An 18,011-nucleotide genomic window follows, 5' to 3' on the forward strand; every position below is an offset into this window, starting at 1 on the left:
CAGATTATGGGGCATTTTGGGAATGATCATCTTGAATCACCTTTAAATGTCTCAACGATGCAACAAACCATGACGGCCACAAAAGGAATTCTATACTGAGAAGATCTGTTTATATCATCGGTGTATTAGCAATCTGTGTCTGAAAAGAACTGGGCAGTATCATCCTCATTTGCTATGCAATGGGCTTTCATTGACATCAGTGATGGCAAACGGTTATAGATTTTAAGAACTTAAATTATTTTGATGCCCTAGAAGGATATCAAAGGATTAGTTGATGAACGATCTGCCAGATAAATAAAAGAAGGCCTTGATTGCTCTCTGTACAGTTATTCTATGTATCTATTTATGACATACAATATGTGTGGTCGAATTCTACTGGGCTGCTACTGCAATCCTCAAATATGAATGCATGACATATTACCACATTTCTGACTTGTTAAGACAAAAACACTGAAATCAAGATGGTTTGGCCTCTTACACTCAAAGTATGACTTCCGGATCTAATTCTGATCAAGATCTTCAAGTGTCAGCGCCTCACTTATTGAGAACAAAGAAAAAGAGCACTGTCATGTTGTCTTGACCTAGAAGGTTTACATCAAGTCAATTTCAACCTTTACATTGGATGCAGCTTTCAAACAGATGGGTGGGGTGTCAATAATAAACAGGTCTATAGACACCAGAGGAAATCGCAAGAGGACCTCTGAAAACCACATTTGCAATAACTATCACCAAACCCATCGATGTCAAATGAGAACCACACCATTTATTCAGACGTTGTTTCTGTTTCTGGGTAATAGGCATGTGAAAAGTAAAGACCTAGTACAGAAGCAAAAGTCAAGTCTTGTACAGGTATTCAGCTGCCAGAGCACTGATTAAAGATGGAGGAACGTTCAAGCCAAGCATTGTGCAAATCTTTAATTCATGATTTCGTGCCAGCCCTGAAATCTCACAATATTACACCAGCATCATTCAGATCACCTTGGGATTTTATGATGGAGCTTCAGTCTTCCCAAGTTTTTCTCCAGACACACATGTATTTTATTCCTTCAATATATTTTTAACATTTCAAATTTTCAGAGAATGAATTGAAACAGCTTTTCAGCAAATGTTATGGTCCACATTAGCTTCACCTTCAGATGTTGGCCTGTGAACAATTCTGAGACAGCAGTAAAATTCGACTGTAGTGGAACAAGAGCAATAACATATGAGTTGTTACTATTTGTTAGTTAGCTTGACACAGACCCCTAGCAGGACCTTCTTTTGATTCCTGGGGCCATCCGGTGCCACACAAATAGATCTACGTGACATCTATGTGACTCTGTCTATTTCAAATATGCATTGGAGAAACCGCATGAAGACATTTGAAACATAACTAGTCATATCTATAATGGGAAAATGCTTAGAGATCTCATCTTATCTGGAAGGTAGAATTGTGGAATGCTGTTGTTTGCTCATCGTTATCTGTAGGTAGTTGCTGCTAAATGTTTAATGTTTGCAACCCAGTGTTATTTTTGGTGCCTGCTCATGATTTCTTGATTTCAATCTCCCTGTATTGTGACCTCTGAAAGAGGATGCTGATGGAGCTTTCTATTTCTGAGCAGCCGTTGCAGCTGTCGCCGCACCCTTATTATTTGGTATCAGTGATGGGCTGGGCAAAGATGCCCTTCACAAAACATAAGAAAACAAGGAAATGGGCCTCATTATGGGTTTGGTGGTAAATATTTTAGAAGTACTGCAAACTCGTTTTCTTTTACAGTCACTCAGTTTTTTACCACAACATTATGAGTCGGCTAACTGCAGCGTCAGTTCCCATTTTTGAGACTCAATGAGGATTTTGGCAGATTTAGCATGAGTCGTAATTCTGCTGCGATAAATCCTCAAATTTCTCAAAGTAAATGGAATGCATTACCTCGAGCTGTTTGCTGGCGGTAATTTTGCATAATTTTGTTTTTTTTTAGGTCACCAAAATTACCACCATGACCTCAAAAACTAAATTATGAGTGGGTTAACCTCTGCGTTCGTCCCCCTTTTTGAGTCCATAGCAATCCATGAGGATGTTGGCAGATTTACCACGAGTGGTAATTCTGCTGCGGTAAATCCAATTTCTGCAGGTAAATTGAATGCATTACCGCCAGCTACTTACTGGAGGTGAATCTTCCAATTCACCTCTCACCCCGGAATTCAGAAGTGTGTAAAATCGAGGGTAAAGTGGCAGTAATTCTGTTGCCACCATTATTCGTCCAGTTTTTCCCATCCCGCCAAACTCATGATAAGGCTTAATGTCCAGTGGCCACCAAATATTTGAAGAACACGGCAATGGCTTTTGGGTTTGACAAGTGAGACATATGTCTCTCTGTCTGTGTATGCTGACATGCACACAGTGTTGTGTTCCAGACACGAAACACTAGATTTGTTTTGATTGGAGAAGAAAAGCAAAAAGAGGGCATGCCCTGAAGGCTAATTAAGTGATTTCAACTCTGTGACTTTAATTAGAGAACTGATTTTTCCGGTCCTAGAAAAGCATTACTTTACACCAAATAAAACATGTGAGCCTGGGTGGACAAAAGACAAATAGAAGTCATTTTGAAGGTAATGAGCAACATGTATTAGAAACTGCAGACATAGAAGACATAGGGTTTGAGAAATAAATAATCAGTTGAGATATATAGAGATAACATGTCACAAACGGTGTGGCCCAGCAAGACAGCTCAGTTTGCTAAGCGGTTGCTGCTGAGAGCTGTGTGCAACCTGCACATCACAGGTGCAGTCCTACTGAGGCCACTCAACCTGTCCTCCTTCGGAGATTGGACTATCAGTGCAATTAAGCTGGGTAGTAGTGGTTGAAAGAACAAACAAGACAACTTATGAAGCTCACTCCAGCGACCTAACCACCTCTTGGTGCTGGTAACACCTTTCATGTTTCTTTGGTGCTTCAAGACCACTGAATTGGCCTGTTAGATACCAGCAGCTATGCAGCTTCGGGATGAAGACATGCAGTGTGAGGATATTTTTAGGTGGACACTTTTTATATGATCTTTGAAAAATTATCTTCACAGATGCTCTAGTAAATAACTGCATGAACCCATGGGTACTTCAGATCCTGGTTTATAGAGCACAGTGAGGGATTGGATATTGTTGATGCTTGTCAACAGCAATGTCTCGTACATGTGTTCTCACCTGTCTAAAATCTAACTTTATATGCATTTCTGCTGTATCTACAGTATGTGACTGCTTCTAAGCAGTGGCACATTATTAATGAATCTGAAAGCTTAAGCTTAGCAATCAGGTGGACTCTAGCTAGGTTTAAGTCTCACGCACTGCATTTACGCGGCGGTGCTGCAGGTGAAGCAGAAACATGACTACCGGTTTGCCTACCACCCTCTTCGAACAAGTTAGCACGCAGCAAGTTTGGCCTACTTTTCCAACGGAAGGGCATCGGCACTACAATTCGATGGAGAGATCCCAGCAGAACCTGGGTTTCATAGATTTTCCTCAACATCTTCCCATCAATTCAATTTCTGCCCAGACAAGAATCTGCTGCAAACTAGAACATTTCAATTAGCCAACACGTGTATCGAGGGCTTGGTGGAAAGGAATCCCTTTTGGTGGGATCCATTTACCCCTTTCTAAAGGCAGGACCACATCACATTCACCTTCCTGTAAAAGCTTTTGTAAGGGATATCCTCATTCATACATTAATATTCCTTTTAATGCTGCATTGAAATTCCCTCTGGCTTTGATCATTGGCTGGTTTGGTGGATTCTCCAAAGTGTCCCATGGGTGACTGACCCTAGCTTTGCATGATAGTTTTCCTCTGGGTATATTCCGTGGATATACCAGCCATTGTACACATTTCAGCATGAGTTGCAGCCCAAACACAGAGAAGCATGTGAGCTGTATGAAACAATTGTGGATGTGTAACCTTTTTGTAATTATGTATTGATTTTTTTAGCCGAAATCCTCCCTAGAAAGCACTGGTATAGTATGTGGTCTATTGATTTTTCCTCACTCGAGGTGATGTGCTCTGCCGCCCCATTGAGCCCCTTCTTCTTCTATTTTCAGACCGATTTCGAGAAAGATGTGGACATGGCCTGTAGATCAGGTGAGCACCTGACAGGTGAGGACCGCAAGTGACTCAGTTGGGCAACCACACTGTGCACTTCTTTTATTATCTCTTAAGTGTCGTCTGTGTGGACTGTGTTTGACGTGCTGCGTATTTGAAACTGTGTTACTCTCTAATAAAAGTAAAAGTCTGCGATGCAAACTAGGCAGGGCACATTCCACCACGCTTACCGGCGTGAAAGAAGGAGCACTAAGACATCTCATTCCTCCGCGACCCCCAAAACCTTCTATGGTGTGCTGAGGGGATGAAATATCAGGGATGGGGATGAGAGCCTCCAACCTACGCCGCCTTTCAAATCCTGCTGGGGAAACTGACCTTATTATGAGGATTAGCCCTCTCTTGGAATTTAAAAGTTCACCCTTATGTGTATCTAAACCAGTCATGACTACCAGTCATCAAGGATCTACTGAAAACATTAGCCCTCCTTTTGTCTCTAACACCACTACAATGGCAATGTTCAACCATCATCGAGGGTTTACAGTCTTGTAAAGATTAGCCCTCCCTGTATTTTTAACCCATCTGTAATGTTCAACCCTCATTGAGGATATAAATGTATTGGAAATATAAGCCTTCCTCTATGTCTATTCCCCTACTGCAAGCTTGAACCATCATCGAGGATAAAAACCTTTCTGCACAAATTAGCACAACTCATACTCTACTTCCACTGCAGTGTTTAGTCTTTGATGAAAATAACATCTTTTTTACAAAGAAGATCCCTCCAAGTTTCTCTAGCCCTATTGGAGGCTTTAATTATAATTGAGAGCAAACAAACCCATTTCAAAGATTAGCCCTTCCTGTGCCTGGAACTTACTATGCGCATTTAGGATGTAAACATATTGTAAATATTAGCCTTCCTCATGTCTCTTGCCCTACTGCAAGGTTCCACCATCTTCAAGGTTATAAACTTAATGCATATATTAACTCTCCTCATGTCACTAATCAAGCTGACATTTTTAGTCTGTATTGAGAATCTAAAACGTTTACAAACATTGGACCTCCTAGCATCTCTAATCCTCCTGCAATGTTCAACCAACATTGAAAGTATCCACTATTTTAAAGGTGAGCCCTCCCTGTGCCTTTATGCCCCTGCAATGTTGAGTCAAAATTGACTTTGAGAATGTAAAACCATTGCAATGATTGGTACTCCTCATACTTCTAACACACACTGAATCTGTTGGTTGTCTCCATGAGGCATGGAAACTGCTCTCCAGAACACCGTGAAGATCTGTTCGCTAATCTTGACACCAGCCTTCCTTCTGTCCTTATCCTCCTTGACCTCTCCTCTGCTTTTAACACAGTCAACCACTCCCTCTTGATCAAGTGACTATGTGAGAACCTGGACATCACAGATCAGGCTGTGGAGTGGCTGACCGCCTTCCTTCGGGATTGACCCACCCAGGTCCAACTTGGGTAATTTCTCTCCACCACTCTCTCTCCACTTGTGGTATTCTCCAGGCTCTTACCTCTCACCCTCACTCTTCAATGTCTACTTGGCCCACCTGATATCTACCTTCTCCTCTGTGTTATGTGGATGACACCCAGTTCACTTTCAGGCTCCCCCCAGCCTCCTCTCCTCACTCATTCTGGACTGTCTATCTGAGATCCAGAATTGGTGCACTGCCAACGACCTCTGCCTTAACACCAGTAAGACTGAGATCCTTCTCATTGGGACTCCTGCTCCCGTTTTCCCTCTTTCTAGTGGGAAAACGGGAGCCATAGTTGGCCACCCTGCTTGGGCCCTCTTCCGTCGCCTTCCTGTGAGGTAAAAAAACCTTGGTGTCATCTTTGACTCCACCTTCTCCTTCTATCTGCACATCACTGACCTTTCAAAGAAAGCCCACTACCAGCTGCACCTCCTCTGAGGTATTCTTCCTTTTCTGACTTTCCCCAAGAAGCTCATTGTCTCTCGAGCCCTGGTTATCTCCATGCATGCCTAGTACAACAGCCTCTTTCTCAGTCTTCCTTCCTCTACTCTCTGCCCTCTGCAACTAATCCGGAACAGGACTGTGAGACGTATCATTGGCCTGAAGACCAGGCACTGTATGTCTCCAGCCCTGCAATCTCTGCTGGTTCCCAGTGGCTGCAAGGATCTAGTTCAAGGCCCTATGCATCATCCACAAGGCTTTCTGGGGCAGGGGCCCACACCACATTCAACTCTCTCTTCCAAAATACCTTCCTTCTCGAGCACTCCGCTTAGCTACCTCCAACTCTATGAGGGTCATAATGTTCTCCTGGCAGAGAGTGGGGGGTAGATCGCTCTCCTCTGCAGGTACCTCCCTCTGGAATGGCCTCACTGCCCCTCTCAAAGTTGAGCCGTACCACCTGCAGCTCAAGACATTCCTTTTCTCTTCCGCTTTCTCTCTTTCCCACCCCTGCTGATCAACTGTATGTAGCACTGACTGGTTGTTTGTTCACTCTCAGAGTCTCACTGGGTACAAGGCTCCTCCATGATCAATCCCACCGGCACTACCTCTGCCCCTAGCGCACACTGAGGGGCTGTAACTGTAACCTCTACAGTACCGCACTTACCAAGAGCTGCACTGCCCTAGCTGCACTTACTCAGAGAATTGCTTCCCTGATTGCACTTCCTCCTTCCCTCTCCCTGACATCCTCTCTCCCTTCCCCATGCACTTGTACGATCTGAACAACACAACGCCTAATAAGATTGTTTGTCTTGTCCTCCTTCTCTCTTCCTCCCTTACCTTGTCGCGCCTAGAAACACTTTTTTTCAGGCGTGTTATAAATGACTTATCATATCATATGATATCATGAACTTATAGTAAATTATTCACCTGAAAGAGAATCTAAACTTAATGGAAGGAATAGCTCCCCTTGTGTCCCTAAACTAAGCTTAAGTTCCCGTGGAGGATCTACACCTTTAATAAAGTGCAGCCTTTCCCATGTAGCTAAACAAATGATAAAATTACATTGCGCATGTTCACCAATAATTTTTATGTGAATAGAATTAGTGATTTGGTTTCAGCCGACATGTGTTTTGAGAACAGCCTTCTAAGGCTGATATTTGCCAATGTATGTATTACAGCATACAAATATCATGTATTTGAACCCAGTCAAATCCTGAAACGTTCTGTGTATCCGCTTGTGTTGAGAAAGTACTAGGATTGGCTATAGTGAATCAGTATAGCCAATCCTAGTACTTTCTCAACATGAGCGGATACACAGGATGTTTAAGGATTTGACTGGGTTCAAATACATATTGGTATGCTTTAATTGGTTACCGGTCATTTGGTCGTTATTTTGTATTTTCACTTTTTTTTTTTTTGGGGCGGGGGTCCCCCCAACCTCCTTTTTTGGCTTAAAAACCCTTTTTTTCCTTAACGAAAACCTGAAAAATATATATAAAAATGACCAGACAGCCTTGAATTCATACATTGGCAAATATCAGCATGAGAGGAAGAGCTGTGCTCGAAACACCTGTCGGCTGTAACCAACTCACTAATTCTATTCACATAAAAAGTATTAGTGAATATGCACAGTGTAATTGTATCATTTGTTTAGCTTTTTGATTGGTGGAGTCCCTGGGCAGGGGTACCATGGCTAGATGCAATCACCCATGGCGGTATTATCACCAACCACTTAATCAGTTATCTTTCCAAGTGTTTGCATTTGATCACTAACTGTACAAGCGCTGTGGTTTCCAGTCTCCTTCTGTCTGGCTGATTTCATATTTGTAATGTAGGTACACCGAAGTAAAGGACATATTTTCTCATGCGGAAAGCTCTTCTGGTCAGAACTTCACCAGGACTCAAAATTCTTTTAGCACCTCTGAATTGCACATCCCCTTTTTCCGGCTCATTGCCCGGCTCACTGCTTTGCTCCTGTTTGTTTGAGTGACAACCTATTTCCTTATTCTGCTTCTTTCACAACAAAGTACCTTGAGATCCTGTGTCTTACCACTGTTATTGCTCAGCTGGCAACTGCCCTATGCAATGGACGTCTCCTTCATCCAGTCCTGGCTGTTAGCCAACAGAGCAATTCATGCTGGGTCTTGTAGACTCATGCATATAATTAGACATTCTGGACTACATTTCCAAGCATGTAGACTACTAATGTCTATCGGGCCATGACATTTATCTCACAATTATGTTGAGATAGTAAATATCATCTCCACAATGTTATCGCTCAAAGCAGAGCCGATACCATGAGCCTACAGAAAAATCCATATCTGCAACTATTTTTGGTTGGCACGATCAGTGTCTCATGTACATTGCGGGTTATTAGGATGGGCACTGCACTCATTACTCTTGACCACAACAGAGAAGAAGCCGCCACTTTCTGTCAGCATTTCTGATTCTGATGGAGGCTCGTCTGGCTCCACAGCTGGGACCAGCCTCCCAAATTGAATGAAATTGTGGGTCAGTCAAGGCTTATGGAATCCATGTTGATGTTATGAGAGTCTGAGTCTGAGGCACTTGGAGGTCGGTACGGTATAAAGGAGGTTGGGTAAAGAGAGGGGGCATGTGATTACCCTGGAAGGCAGAGTTGTCGGAAAGAAAATGGATGACTAGTGTCAGATGCTACATTTAATGGAATTGATGGATTCACCTGCACTCTCATGATGGCTCACCATTGACAATGCTGGCGAGGGCGGATCAGAGTTGTAGGCCAACACATCTGGAGAGCCTCAGTTTCACTGTCCCTGCATTGAATATCAAAGTGTGGAGGCTCGGGAGAAAATATGAGGCAGATCTCCGATTCCCCATCTTACCAGTGCGTGTCTGGCAGAAGACTAGTGCTGCACTTTATAGTGCTAAGAAACCTATAACCTAGTTTCATTCCTCTCTTCCCGCCAACCACCAAACTATAAGTTCTGTGGATATAGCATGTACACTGAGCAATACCTCCTGTCTCTTTGTGTGCATAGTCATAAATATAGGCTCCGCCCACTGCAATACACACTCAGGCTGGTAGGTGGAAACATACACTTTGTCTAATCCCACTATTGTTTCAGAAGTGTGTTTTTTAAATTCACAGCCTTGTGCTATGCTTTACCCCCACACAACCCTTACTGTGCTGGTGGCTATGATGATTCCATTGCCGCTGGGAAAGCGAGTGAGTAGTTTGAAATCCAGGCCAGGCCTGGTTTTCAATACCAGCAGATCTAAATTATTTATTCCCGATTTCTTATACTATTTCTTCTAAGAAAAGTGGAAACCACAATGTAATTAAAATGGTTTGCAGGATTATTGTCTCTTTACATATACGATTGCTGTGTTATATACCCTGGCCCTCTCCCATTGCTGGGCTGCTCCCTATATTTCCCAGAGATGTTAATAATTTAAGGAGAACCTTTAATACACCTCTTGATGGGCAACTCTATGAAGTGAGACTGAACACAGTTCCATGCATCTCACCCTATACAGCCACAAGTCTGAAAGGGAGGGCTCCTGCTGTGTAGCAAACTACAGCACCCTAGCTTTTCTCTGGCACAGTTTAGCACCTTTCCCTATGATGAGGTCAGCCTGCAAACCAGTGTGAGGTTCTCTGTGCACAAATATCTGGATAGAAATCATGTTGGTCTGATCAGAATGTGTGCTTATTATTTTAGAATGTTTTGCTTTGAAAAGAGGGTGTTGAAAAGTGGGTGGATCATGCAGCTAAACTTCACAAGACAAAAAATGTATAAATTACGTATTAAGTATATGATGGGAATAAGGTTATCCTAATATATGTTATAATATAATATCTGGAATTTTATTTAACTTTAGAAAATGAGTATATGTTTTAAATGCCTTTACATGCACAGGTGTTGTTCACGGAACATCCTTCAGGCTTTCCTAATTCTACCAGAATGTTCTCTATGAGCATTGTGCCATTGAGCCTCATTACGAGGTTGGAGGTAGCCATGGCTGCCCCCAAAACCCTTCCGACTCCGCCCTGGTGAATGGAGCAATTACCAGTCCATTCTGAGGTCGGAGGGACCGGTAATTCCCCATTTACCAGGGCCATTCCCCATTCCCATTGAGCCCCCCTAAGGGGGCTCAATGGGAATGGGGAAGGCGCTAATAACAGTACCGCAAATTGCGGTACCGTTATTAGCTCTAGAGTCCCTTTGCGGGTCCCGTCCTTAACTCCTGCAAAAACCAGGCGTTAAGGAAAGACCCGCAAAGGGATTACCGGCACTGGTGCCCTTACCGGTGCCGGTAATCCCTTACCTCCCACCTCATAATGAGGCCCATTGTGTTAATTGATGTTGTTGTCAGTGTATTGTTTCCTCATAGAATGAATTTGCTTTGTTCGGTGTAGAAGTGTTGTTCTAAAGCACTTCTACTTCTTTAGCTGGAGCGACCTCTGTACAACATGCAACCACAGACTTCAATCCAGCCAGGGCCATTCCATCTCTATTCCCTTCTGATATTCATAATTTTCTATTGATTTGGGAAATATGACCACTCATTACAGGGCTCCAAATTAAGATTGGATAAGCAGGAGCTAAAAGTAACCCCTGGGTATCCATCATTAACCAGGGACCAGGAGCTACCACAGTTGAACAATGAGCTAGTATGTAGCGCTCCGCAAATCTAACTTCCACATATAATGGAAACAGATAATTTTTTCCATTTTTTAAGACCTGTTCTGCTTTATCGGGCGTACTGCTATCTCTTAATATGTATTTATAGATTGTCCCAGACGCGCATAGGTGTGTTTGTTTGGCATCAGTTAGCCTGGGGAGCCAAAGGTAGCTCCTGGTAGCTGTTGGTTTCACGCTAACCAAGCTCTTCTAGGCTAAAAGCAGGCGCTAATTAGCTCTTAGCTCCCCTCAATTTCTAACCCTGCATTTTACCTTATGAAGCGTTACAGGGCACACTACAGGAGTCTATTACATGGTAGGTGACTGCTGACCGAATAAGTGGTCCTGCGCCAAAATAGAGGGCCTGGAACGAGGGAAAAGGTCACCTAGCACACAATAAAAAGCCTGATGGTAAAGGTTGAAACGCTATTAAAGCTTGTGCAGGCAGGAAAAAGTGAAGTCTCATCTGGGACTTCCTGTGACAATGTCTCTTCCCCCAGGACTTTTTGTGCTCATCCATGTCTCTTTGCCTGTGCCCAGTGTGTACACATTACCTAGCGGAGCTGGGAAAGCAGTCTTTACAGGTGGTTAGAGTCTCGATTTTAAGCTTACTGATTTGCTAGAGAGCTAGAAACAGTAACATGAACTGAGGAGAATCATGGAATGCAGGCTTCTATTGGTGGTTAGAGCCTGACTTCTATGCTCTATGATAGTCAAAACTGAAGAAAGCATGCTCTAATTCACATGAGGGATCTCTTTAGTCACTTATGGAAGTGCCCGCCTGCTACCGATTCAACATTTTGACAGCCAGATTTGACATGTTCTCCTGGGATAATTACTGTTCTCCAACATATTGCCGTCAACATCACCCTGTGTCAGAGACTTATCCTGTGTAAATGATTACTTCCATGGTGTATAAAGCAACAAATTTGCAGTATATGCAAACGCTGCTAAAATCTGGCATGAAGTCAGTCTCATTTGGCCTCATTATGTAGTTGCCAGTATCCTGACAGTATTACCGCCAGCATACCGACAACCTGTAATGCCGTTACCGGCACTCGGTCTGGCGGAATTACAACCGGATTATGTGTGTCGGTAAGTGATGTTAAACCCCACTCCATGTAGTGCCATAATACTCCATGGGGGAATGTTCCGGTATTACCGGCACCAGTAAAACCAGTGCCGTTAATACCGGTTATTTCTGATGGTAGGGTGGCAAAATCACCTCCATCTCTTAGCTGGAGGTAATTCCGACCACCCCACCGTTGAGCCCATTGTGAAGTTTGTCATGTCACAAAAATATCCTCATATTACCAAAGAAGCAGGATTACATGCTAATGATGCATAAGGCGGGCTTCTGCAGTGCTTTGCAACAGCTGGATGTGTTTAAAACCCTGCTAATGTTATGTAATGTATTTGTCCCTAATCGGAAGAAATAGGATTGTTTCCTCACTGAAGTCTTTGCATAAACTTGCTAGATACATACGGCCTCATTACACGGTAGGCGGAGGACCAAGGTGCTATTAGCACCTTGGTCCATGCCGGTAAAATACCGGCACCGCCTTGGTGGAAAGGGGAATTACCGCCCTATTCCAACGTTGGTTGGGCAGTAATTCCCCCTTCCCCCATTGCCCTTCCCCATTCCCTTTTTTGCCCCATAGGGCTCTATGGGAATGGGGAAGGCGCTAATTACGGTGCCGCAAATTGCGGTACCGTAATTAGCACCCTGGTCCCTTTGCGGGTTGGTTTTTAACGCCTGCTAAACAGCAGGCGTTAAAGTACCTACCCGCAAAGGGACCTCGTTGTAAGGCGATAAGTGTTAACGGTCACCGGTACCATTACCGGTGACCGTTAACCCTTACCGCCTACCGTGTAATGAAGCCCAAAGCCTTTAAGAAATCACAATCCATAATATTTTAATACACATTTTTTGACTTTAAATACTAATATATCTGACAAGTTTCTGCTATGTAAAATATTTAAGATTTTAAAAAAGAAATTTTAATTGCCTTTTACTAAACATCCCTTTTTTAATCACAGTGTTGAATAAAGACATCAGTAGTTGTCGAACGTCTACGATCACAGGAACTTTAAAGCGGCCTTCGCTTCAAGACGAGGAAAAGCAGAAACTCAACCACCAGAAGGGGTCAAACTTTAACAGTCTTCCAGCCAATGTTTCTAAGATGCACATGCAAGGGTCCCCCCACTACCTGGGCAGTTTCAATCTCAACGAATTCAGCAACCATACGCTCACCTTGAAAAAGGACAAGAACCAGCCCCCCAAATCTGTTTACATATGTGACGGTGACATTTTCAAAAAGTTGGACTCTGACCTATCCAGGACCCAAGAACAATCGATAGACTCCAGCTATGTTATTCTACCAAGCAACACGTCCACACTGCGGGCCAAGCCCAAGGACGAGGGCAAATACAGTATGAACATCGACCAGATGCCCCAGACGAGGCTTATACACCTCAGCATGACTGATCCGGGCTTCATGGTGAAAAGCCCGCCCCGGGAACAGATGGGGATGATGTGCAATGAACAGGGGTCACCCATCCAGCAGCAACAAAACCTTTCTTGTGAGTCACAGATCCCGAACAGTCTGTGCGATATAGGGGATTCAGGGAACTCGGGGCTGGTCTCCAAGAGTGAAACAATCTCTACTCTATCCATGAGCTCTTTGGAGGTAAGCTGGGAACATCAGGCACAGCAAGTACATGGTCCATTGCTCATGATGAAAATAGTGTCCAATTAAGAAAATATTTTTCTTGCAATTTTTAATTTTATGAAATTATCATTTTATTTAATTGGTTTTAGTTTGATTATTTTGCATGTTGCTTGATCGCGTAATATCCAAATGTACCCATTTCTTAAAAAAGCAACTGCAGTCCAGATGTACTGTGGGATTCCACTATAAACTGTTGGTACTCAACCACAAGTCTTTCCACATTATGCCTGCGATTCATTCCAGATAGAACATACTCAAATCAGAGTGAATTTGGGTTGAGGAACCGGTATCACCAGGGCGCTTTTTCATTGAAGTAATGACTCTTTGTATGATTGTATACAGATTTTACAAGGAATTGGAGTAGTCTTGTCGCTTTATATTTGTTGGTGATTTATTAATACACACAGCCGACACGTTTTTCTACCCAACATGGGTCTTTTTCAAGGTGTGTGTGGTGATCACAAAGCTTATATCATGTTTGATAAGCTCTGTAAATAGGCTCTTGTTGTATAAACCTGTGGGCCAGTGGGCCACTGCATCAAGATGGGAGGTTGCAAAAGATTGCTGGGACTGCCCATCTTGATGCAGTTGCCCACTGGCCCACAGGTTTATAAAACAAGAGCCAATTGACAGAGCTCATTTAATTTGGGGCGCAATGCACCTAATTAAAGTACACACATAAACATGACAAGTCAAAACTTATAATAAAATGGCCTCACTTTCATACCGAATGAATCATCATATGACACCTAGGACAATAAAGATAAATGAAAAACCAGCCAGCGGAATGAATTGAAGATACTCAAACAGGCCGCTAAAAGGCCACCAAAACGGGGGAGGACCCCCAAGGGTCACAACACAGATCAATCCACTAAGAACGAAACAATCGTTAAAAATACTGTATTTATTTAGAATTTGTACTCGTTAAAATAAGTATTAAATCATCTGAAGTTCTGTACAAAAAATACGCAAAGTGACAACATCAAAATCGTGTAAAGTGACTGAGTGCTAGTTTCACTGTTGGCTGTAAGTGAAAAAGTCAAAGAAACAAATCACAGTAGACCTGGATGCTCCTAGATTGATCCCAAAAAGGGGTTTCCCGTGCGAGCGAAGAAAGTCACTCGATAAGGGAAACCACAATCTCTTATTCAGATCTGAAGGCAAAAGGGCCAAAAAATAAATCAACAAAGGGCAATCTAGTCACTAAAGGATCATGCAGCCAACCACAATGGTTAGTTACAGCACTGCACAATATAATGAACACATAAACATTGAAAAAAACGCTAAAATTAGCCGAGGGATGCTATGCGTCAACTACTCTTGTGTCAGGACAGGAACAATGTGACATACAGTACAATAGACCTGGCACAATTAACAGATAGTAGTTTCGATGGAGACAACACGTCTAACTCAAAAGCCAACAATATCCATCTTCATCAGGACGTGGCATTCCCGTAGGCGTCATAATTCTTTGAAATTCATCTGTTTCTTAATTTACACAATATATTTAGAGAACAAGGTTAAACAAGGTTAAACATTTCACAATGTATAAAACACACCATAGTCTCAACCAATTAGGCTGGTCCCGGAATCCTGTCGATAAGTCCAGGAAGTATTAATCAGGCCGTGCCATAGACTGGGTGTCTATGAATTAGACCACATCTCCATAGTCACACGCACATGCCCCATAACAGCTCCAGTTCCGACGGGGTCCGGCACGGCAAACGACCTCCATCCCTCATTCCAAACATTAGGACAATAAAAACATACTTCAGGTGTATCAAAGTTTTAAGATCCTTTCACTTATAATATAATCACGACAATCAAATCATTATCAAATCATTATTTAATAATTGCACCCAGGGTAGGGTGTTCAGCCAATCAGATAGCTCGTAACACAGTCAAGAACACACAATGTATGCCCACGTTTTCCAGCTACCCGAGGCCCTTCCCCGAGTGGTGACATTTTGATTCGTGGTGAGGCAACAGGGAGTCTCTGCCTGTTGCCCCCATATGCCTCCACCTTCCCCACCTGCCTCCTAGACATCCTGCACCCTTTATCTACCATAATTTCTCATTTCCCAATCAATTACCGACTGGACTGGAGATTTGTGCTCCGGTCTTGATGCTCCTCCCTTCGCAGCTGCCAAAACCATAGAAATAGAAAAGGCATGCATCTTTTTTTATGGGAGATTGGACTTGTGCAATGTGTACAGAGCCTTTCTCCCATAATACAAGAATTAAGCTATTTGCACCCCCGACGAATCCCAGTGCGTGAATATCAATCCCCCCAGCTCAGGAGGGCATACAGTGCTGATAACAGCCCTTAGCTCTAGCAGAGGCCCTAACTTGCTCAGGCTTACCTAGGAATGGCCCTCCTCCCTTTGAACTGTGGGAATTCCTATACAAGTACCAATGTTAGTTTTGCCTTGGATCTTCCTGCCAGACTCACGGAAAAGTGTGTCTCATTACAAGTCTGGCGGTAACCCTGCTGGTGCGACCAGCGGGTTGCTGCCGGTCTTGCAATATTTATCAGCGCCTGGCTTGCTGGTAACACTGGGGTATTACAACCCCAGTGTTCCGGGAAGTCAGGCGCCAGTAAATTGTTAATCCCCATTCCCATTTGAGTCCGATGGGAATGAGGACCACAGAAGCACCGGCACTCTTGATAACGGTGCCGGTGCTTCCGTGTAAATCTGCGGGCGGGTGCCGTCCCGCCCACCAGGTCTGACCCTGGCGGACGGCACCCGCCCACAGACTCATAGTGTGCCAGTCCGGTAACAACAGCTTATCTTCTCTCTTTTTGATCTTTTGGTTTGGGTGTCTCATTTCATCTTATTGTACTGTTGATTATGGTTTGTCAATTGCTTAGGCGTTAAGCGCCACAGAAATAAAATAAAAGCACAAAATACAAATGCAAAAAGACCACAGAAACAATACAATATAGAAAAGCACGCAGATGAACATATCACCTATGAAAATATTTTAACCCTTTATGTGCATTATTCAATTTACAAGGGGTATGGAAATACACCTTTTGCTAATTGTCACATCTGGATAGTTACTGCACATTTTACAGTACTGTCCATTTTGGGGAATGCATTTTGATTGTTTAATTGTGGTATCATAACAATATATTTAATTGTTACTAAGCTGAATGTTTTATAATACTAACTGGGATCATACAAAAGAAACACATGTTTAATTATTTATCCTTCCTAAAAGGTGTATCTAAACTATTTAACTCTAAATAAAGCCATAAAATGAAAACTAGAAGTGAAGGAGCCTGACCCAGTGCCTCAAATGCCAGCTGTGAGAGAGAGAGACCCTAGTTCCGGTGGCAGCCAATTAATTGTTTTAAGTTGAGGGGTGTACATGCTGTGAGTGTGTGGGCAAAGCGAGCAAGTCTGAACAATTGTTTGGTAAATAATGGGTTGCAAGTGTTTTTTTGCAGCATACTGTTTAGAAAAAATAGATACAATGGAAGCTGTGAAGGAAAAATGCATACAATTTACAATGTGCTGTGTAGAGTAACCCATAGAAAAGCATTTGATCCCAGCACAAAACTGTGCAAAGGAGAATTTACTAAATATATTGCTGATATATGTGCCCACAATGTATATCATCATTACCTCTTGAGGCATGATGAAGTAAGGAGGCTGACGAGGAGTTATCATTTTGGCTATAGACTTTTGTTCAAATTAAGAAAAGAACCTGTCTGTCCCTATTACTAAACGGGTTTCCCCACCTCAACACAGAATAACTCGGGTGATCGTCGGGATGTGAGTCAAAACCGAAATATCGTCCTCTGTCTGAACCGACCTCTTATTAATGCCACCAGGAGAATGGTTCCCTTTGCCTGGTGAAACAATCCCGTTTTAGGCTGACTTAACAGCAGTCTCTTGCAAATGAGTCTGATTTACCAAATACACTTGGACCAGGAGAATGCCTCCCTTCTCCTTGTCTATCTGGAAGAGCTTTGGAGACTAAATATTAAAGTGAACATACACAATGCGAGTAAAGTGAATATACACAATGCGAGAGCCATAAAAGATCTGGAGGGTACAAAGGAAGGGAGCGGGCCGAGTGCTTCTACCGAGTCCTTGGGTCCTCAAGGTCTTCCCACTTTTAATTTTAGAAGCATTACAGAGGAGGCGCTGAGTGTCATAATGAAGTGCTAGACCACCTTAATAAATATAGCCTTCTGAATAATTGGCAATCTGGGGTTAGGCTGGGATTCACACAGTATCAGCTTTCTAAGATCTGAGGTGCAACATGATGAAAATGATGAGTGAGGGCCAAACCATGTTACTCATGGTTCTGGAGCTCTCGGCTGTGTTCGGTTTTGTGGAACACCCACTCCTATTGCAAAGATTACAGGACGTGGCAAACTTTGGTGACCAGGAGGTGTCCTAAATACGCTGATTTCTGGAGCATAGAACTAGTAGGCTGTGTAGTGGCATAGCAGAGGCCAGTCAAGTTCCATTGCTTTATGGGGTGCCACAGGGTATGTGCCTGTTGCCATCCTTGTATAACATATATCCAGCTCTACTATTTCAGATGTTAGAGGAGAGGAAGATCTGCTTCTCTAATTACGCTGATGACACCCAGTGTCTAATTCCAT

At 43.1% G+C, this 18,011-nt stretch overlaps 1 protein-coding gene across 13 annotated transcripts in view; it reads left to right on the plus strand.

Moving 5' to 3' along the window:
* ADGRB1 (adhesion G protein-coupled receptor B1) overlaps positions 1 to 18,011 on the plus strand; it is a 698,686-nt gene that overhangs the window by 642,387 nt on the left and 38,288 nt on the right. For 9 of the 13 annotated variants that reach the window (XM_069621725.1, XM_069621730.1, XM_069621728.1 and 6 more), the window contains 2 exons: positions 4,063 to 4,117; positions 12,696 to 13,345. In XM_069621725.1, coding sequence (XP_069477826.1) covers positions 4,063 to 4,117; positions 12,696 to 13,345 — 705 coding nt within the window. The remainder of the gene's footprint in view (positions 1 to 4,062; positions 4,118 to 12,695; positions 13,346 to 18,011) is intronic. The other 4 variants (XM_069621727.1, XM_069621731.1, XM_069621729.1 and 1 more) reach the window with 1 other exon arrangement.

Source organism: Ambystoma mexicanum, chromosome 5q, assembly GCF_040938575.1.
Source record: "Ambystoma mexicanum isolate Mex_15411 chromosome 5q, UKY_AmexF1_1, whole genome shotgun sequence".
NCBI classification, from domain to species: domain Eukaryota; kingdom Metazoa; phylum Chordata; class Amphibia; order Caudata; family Ambystomatidae; genus Ambystoma; species Ambystoma mexicanum.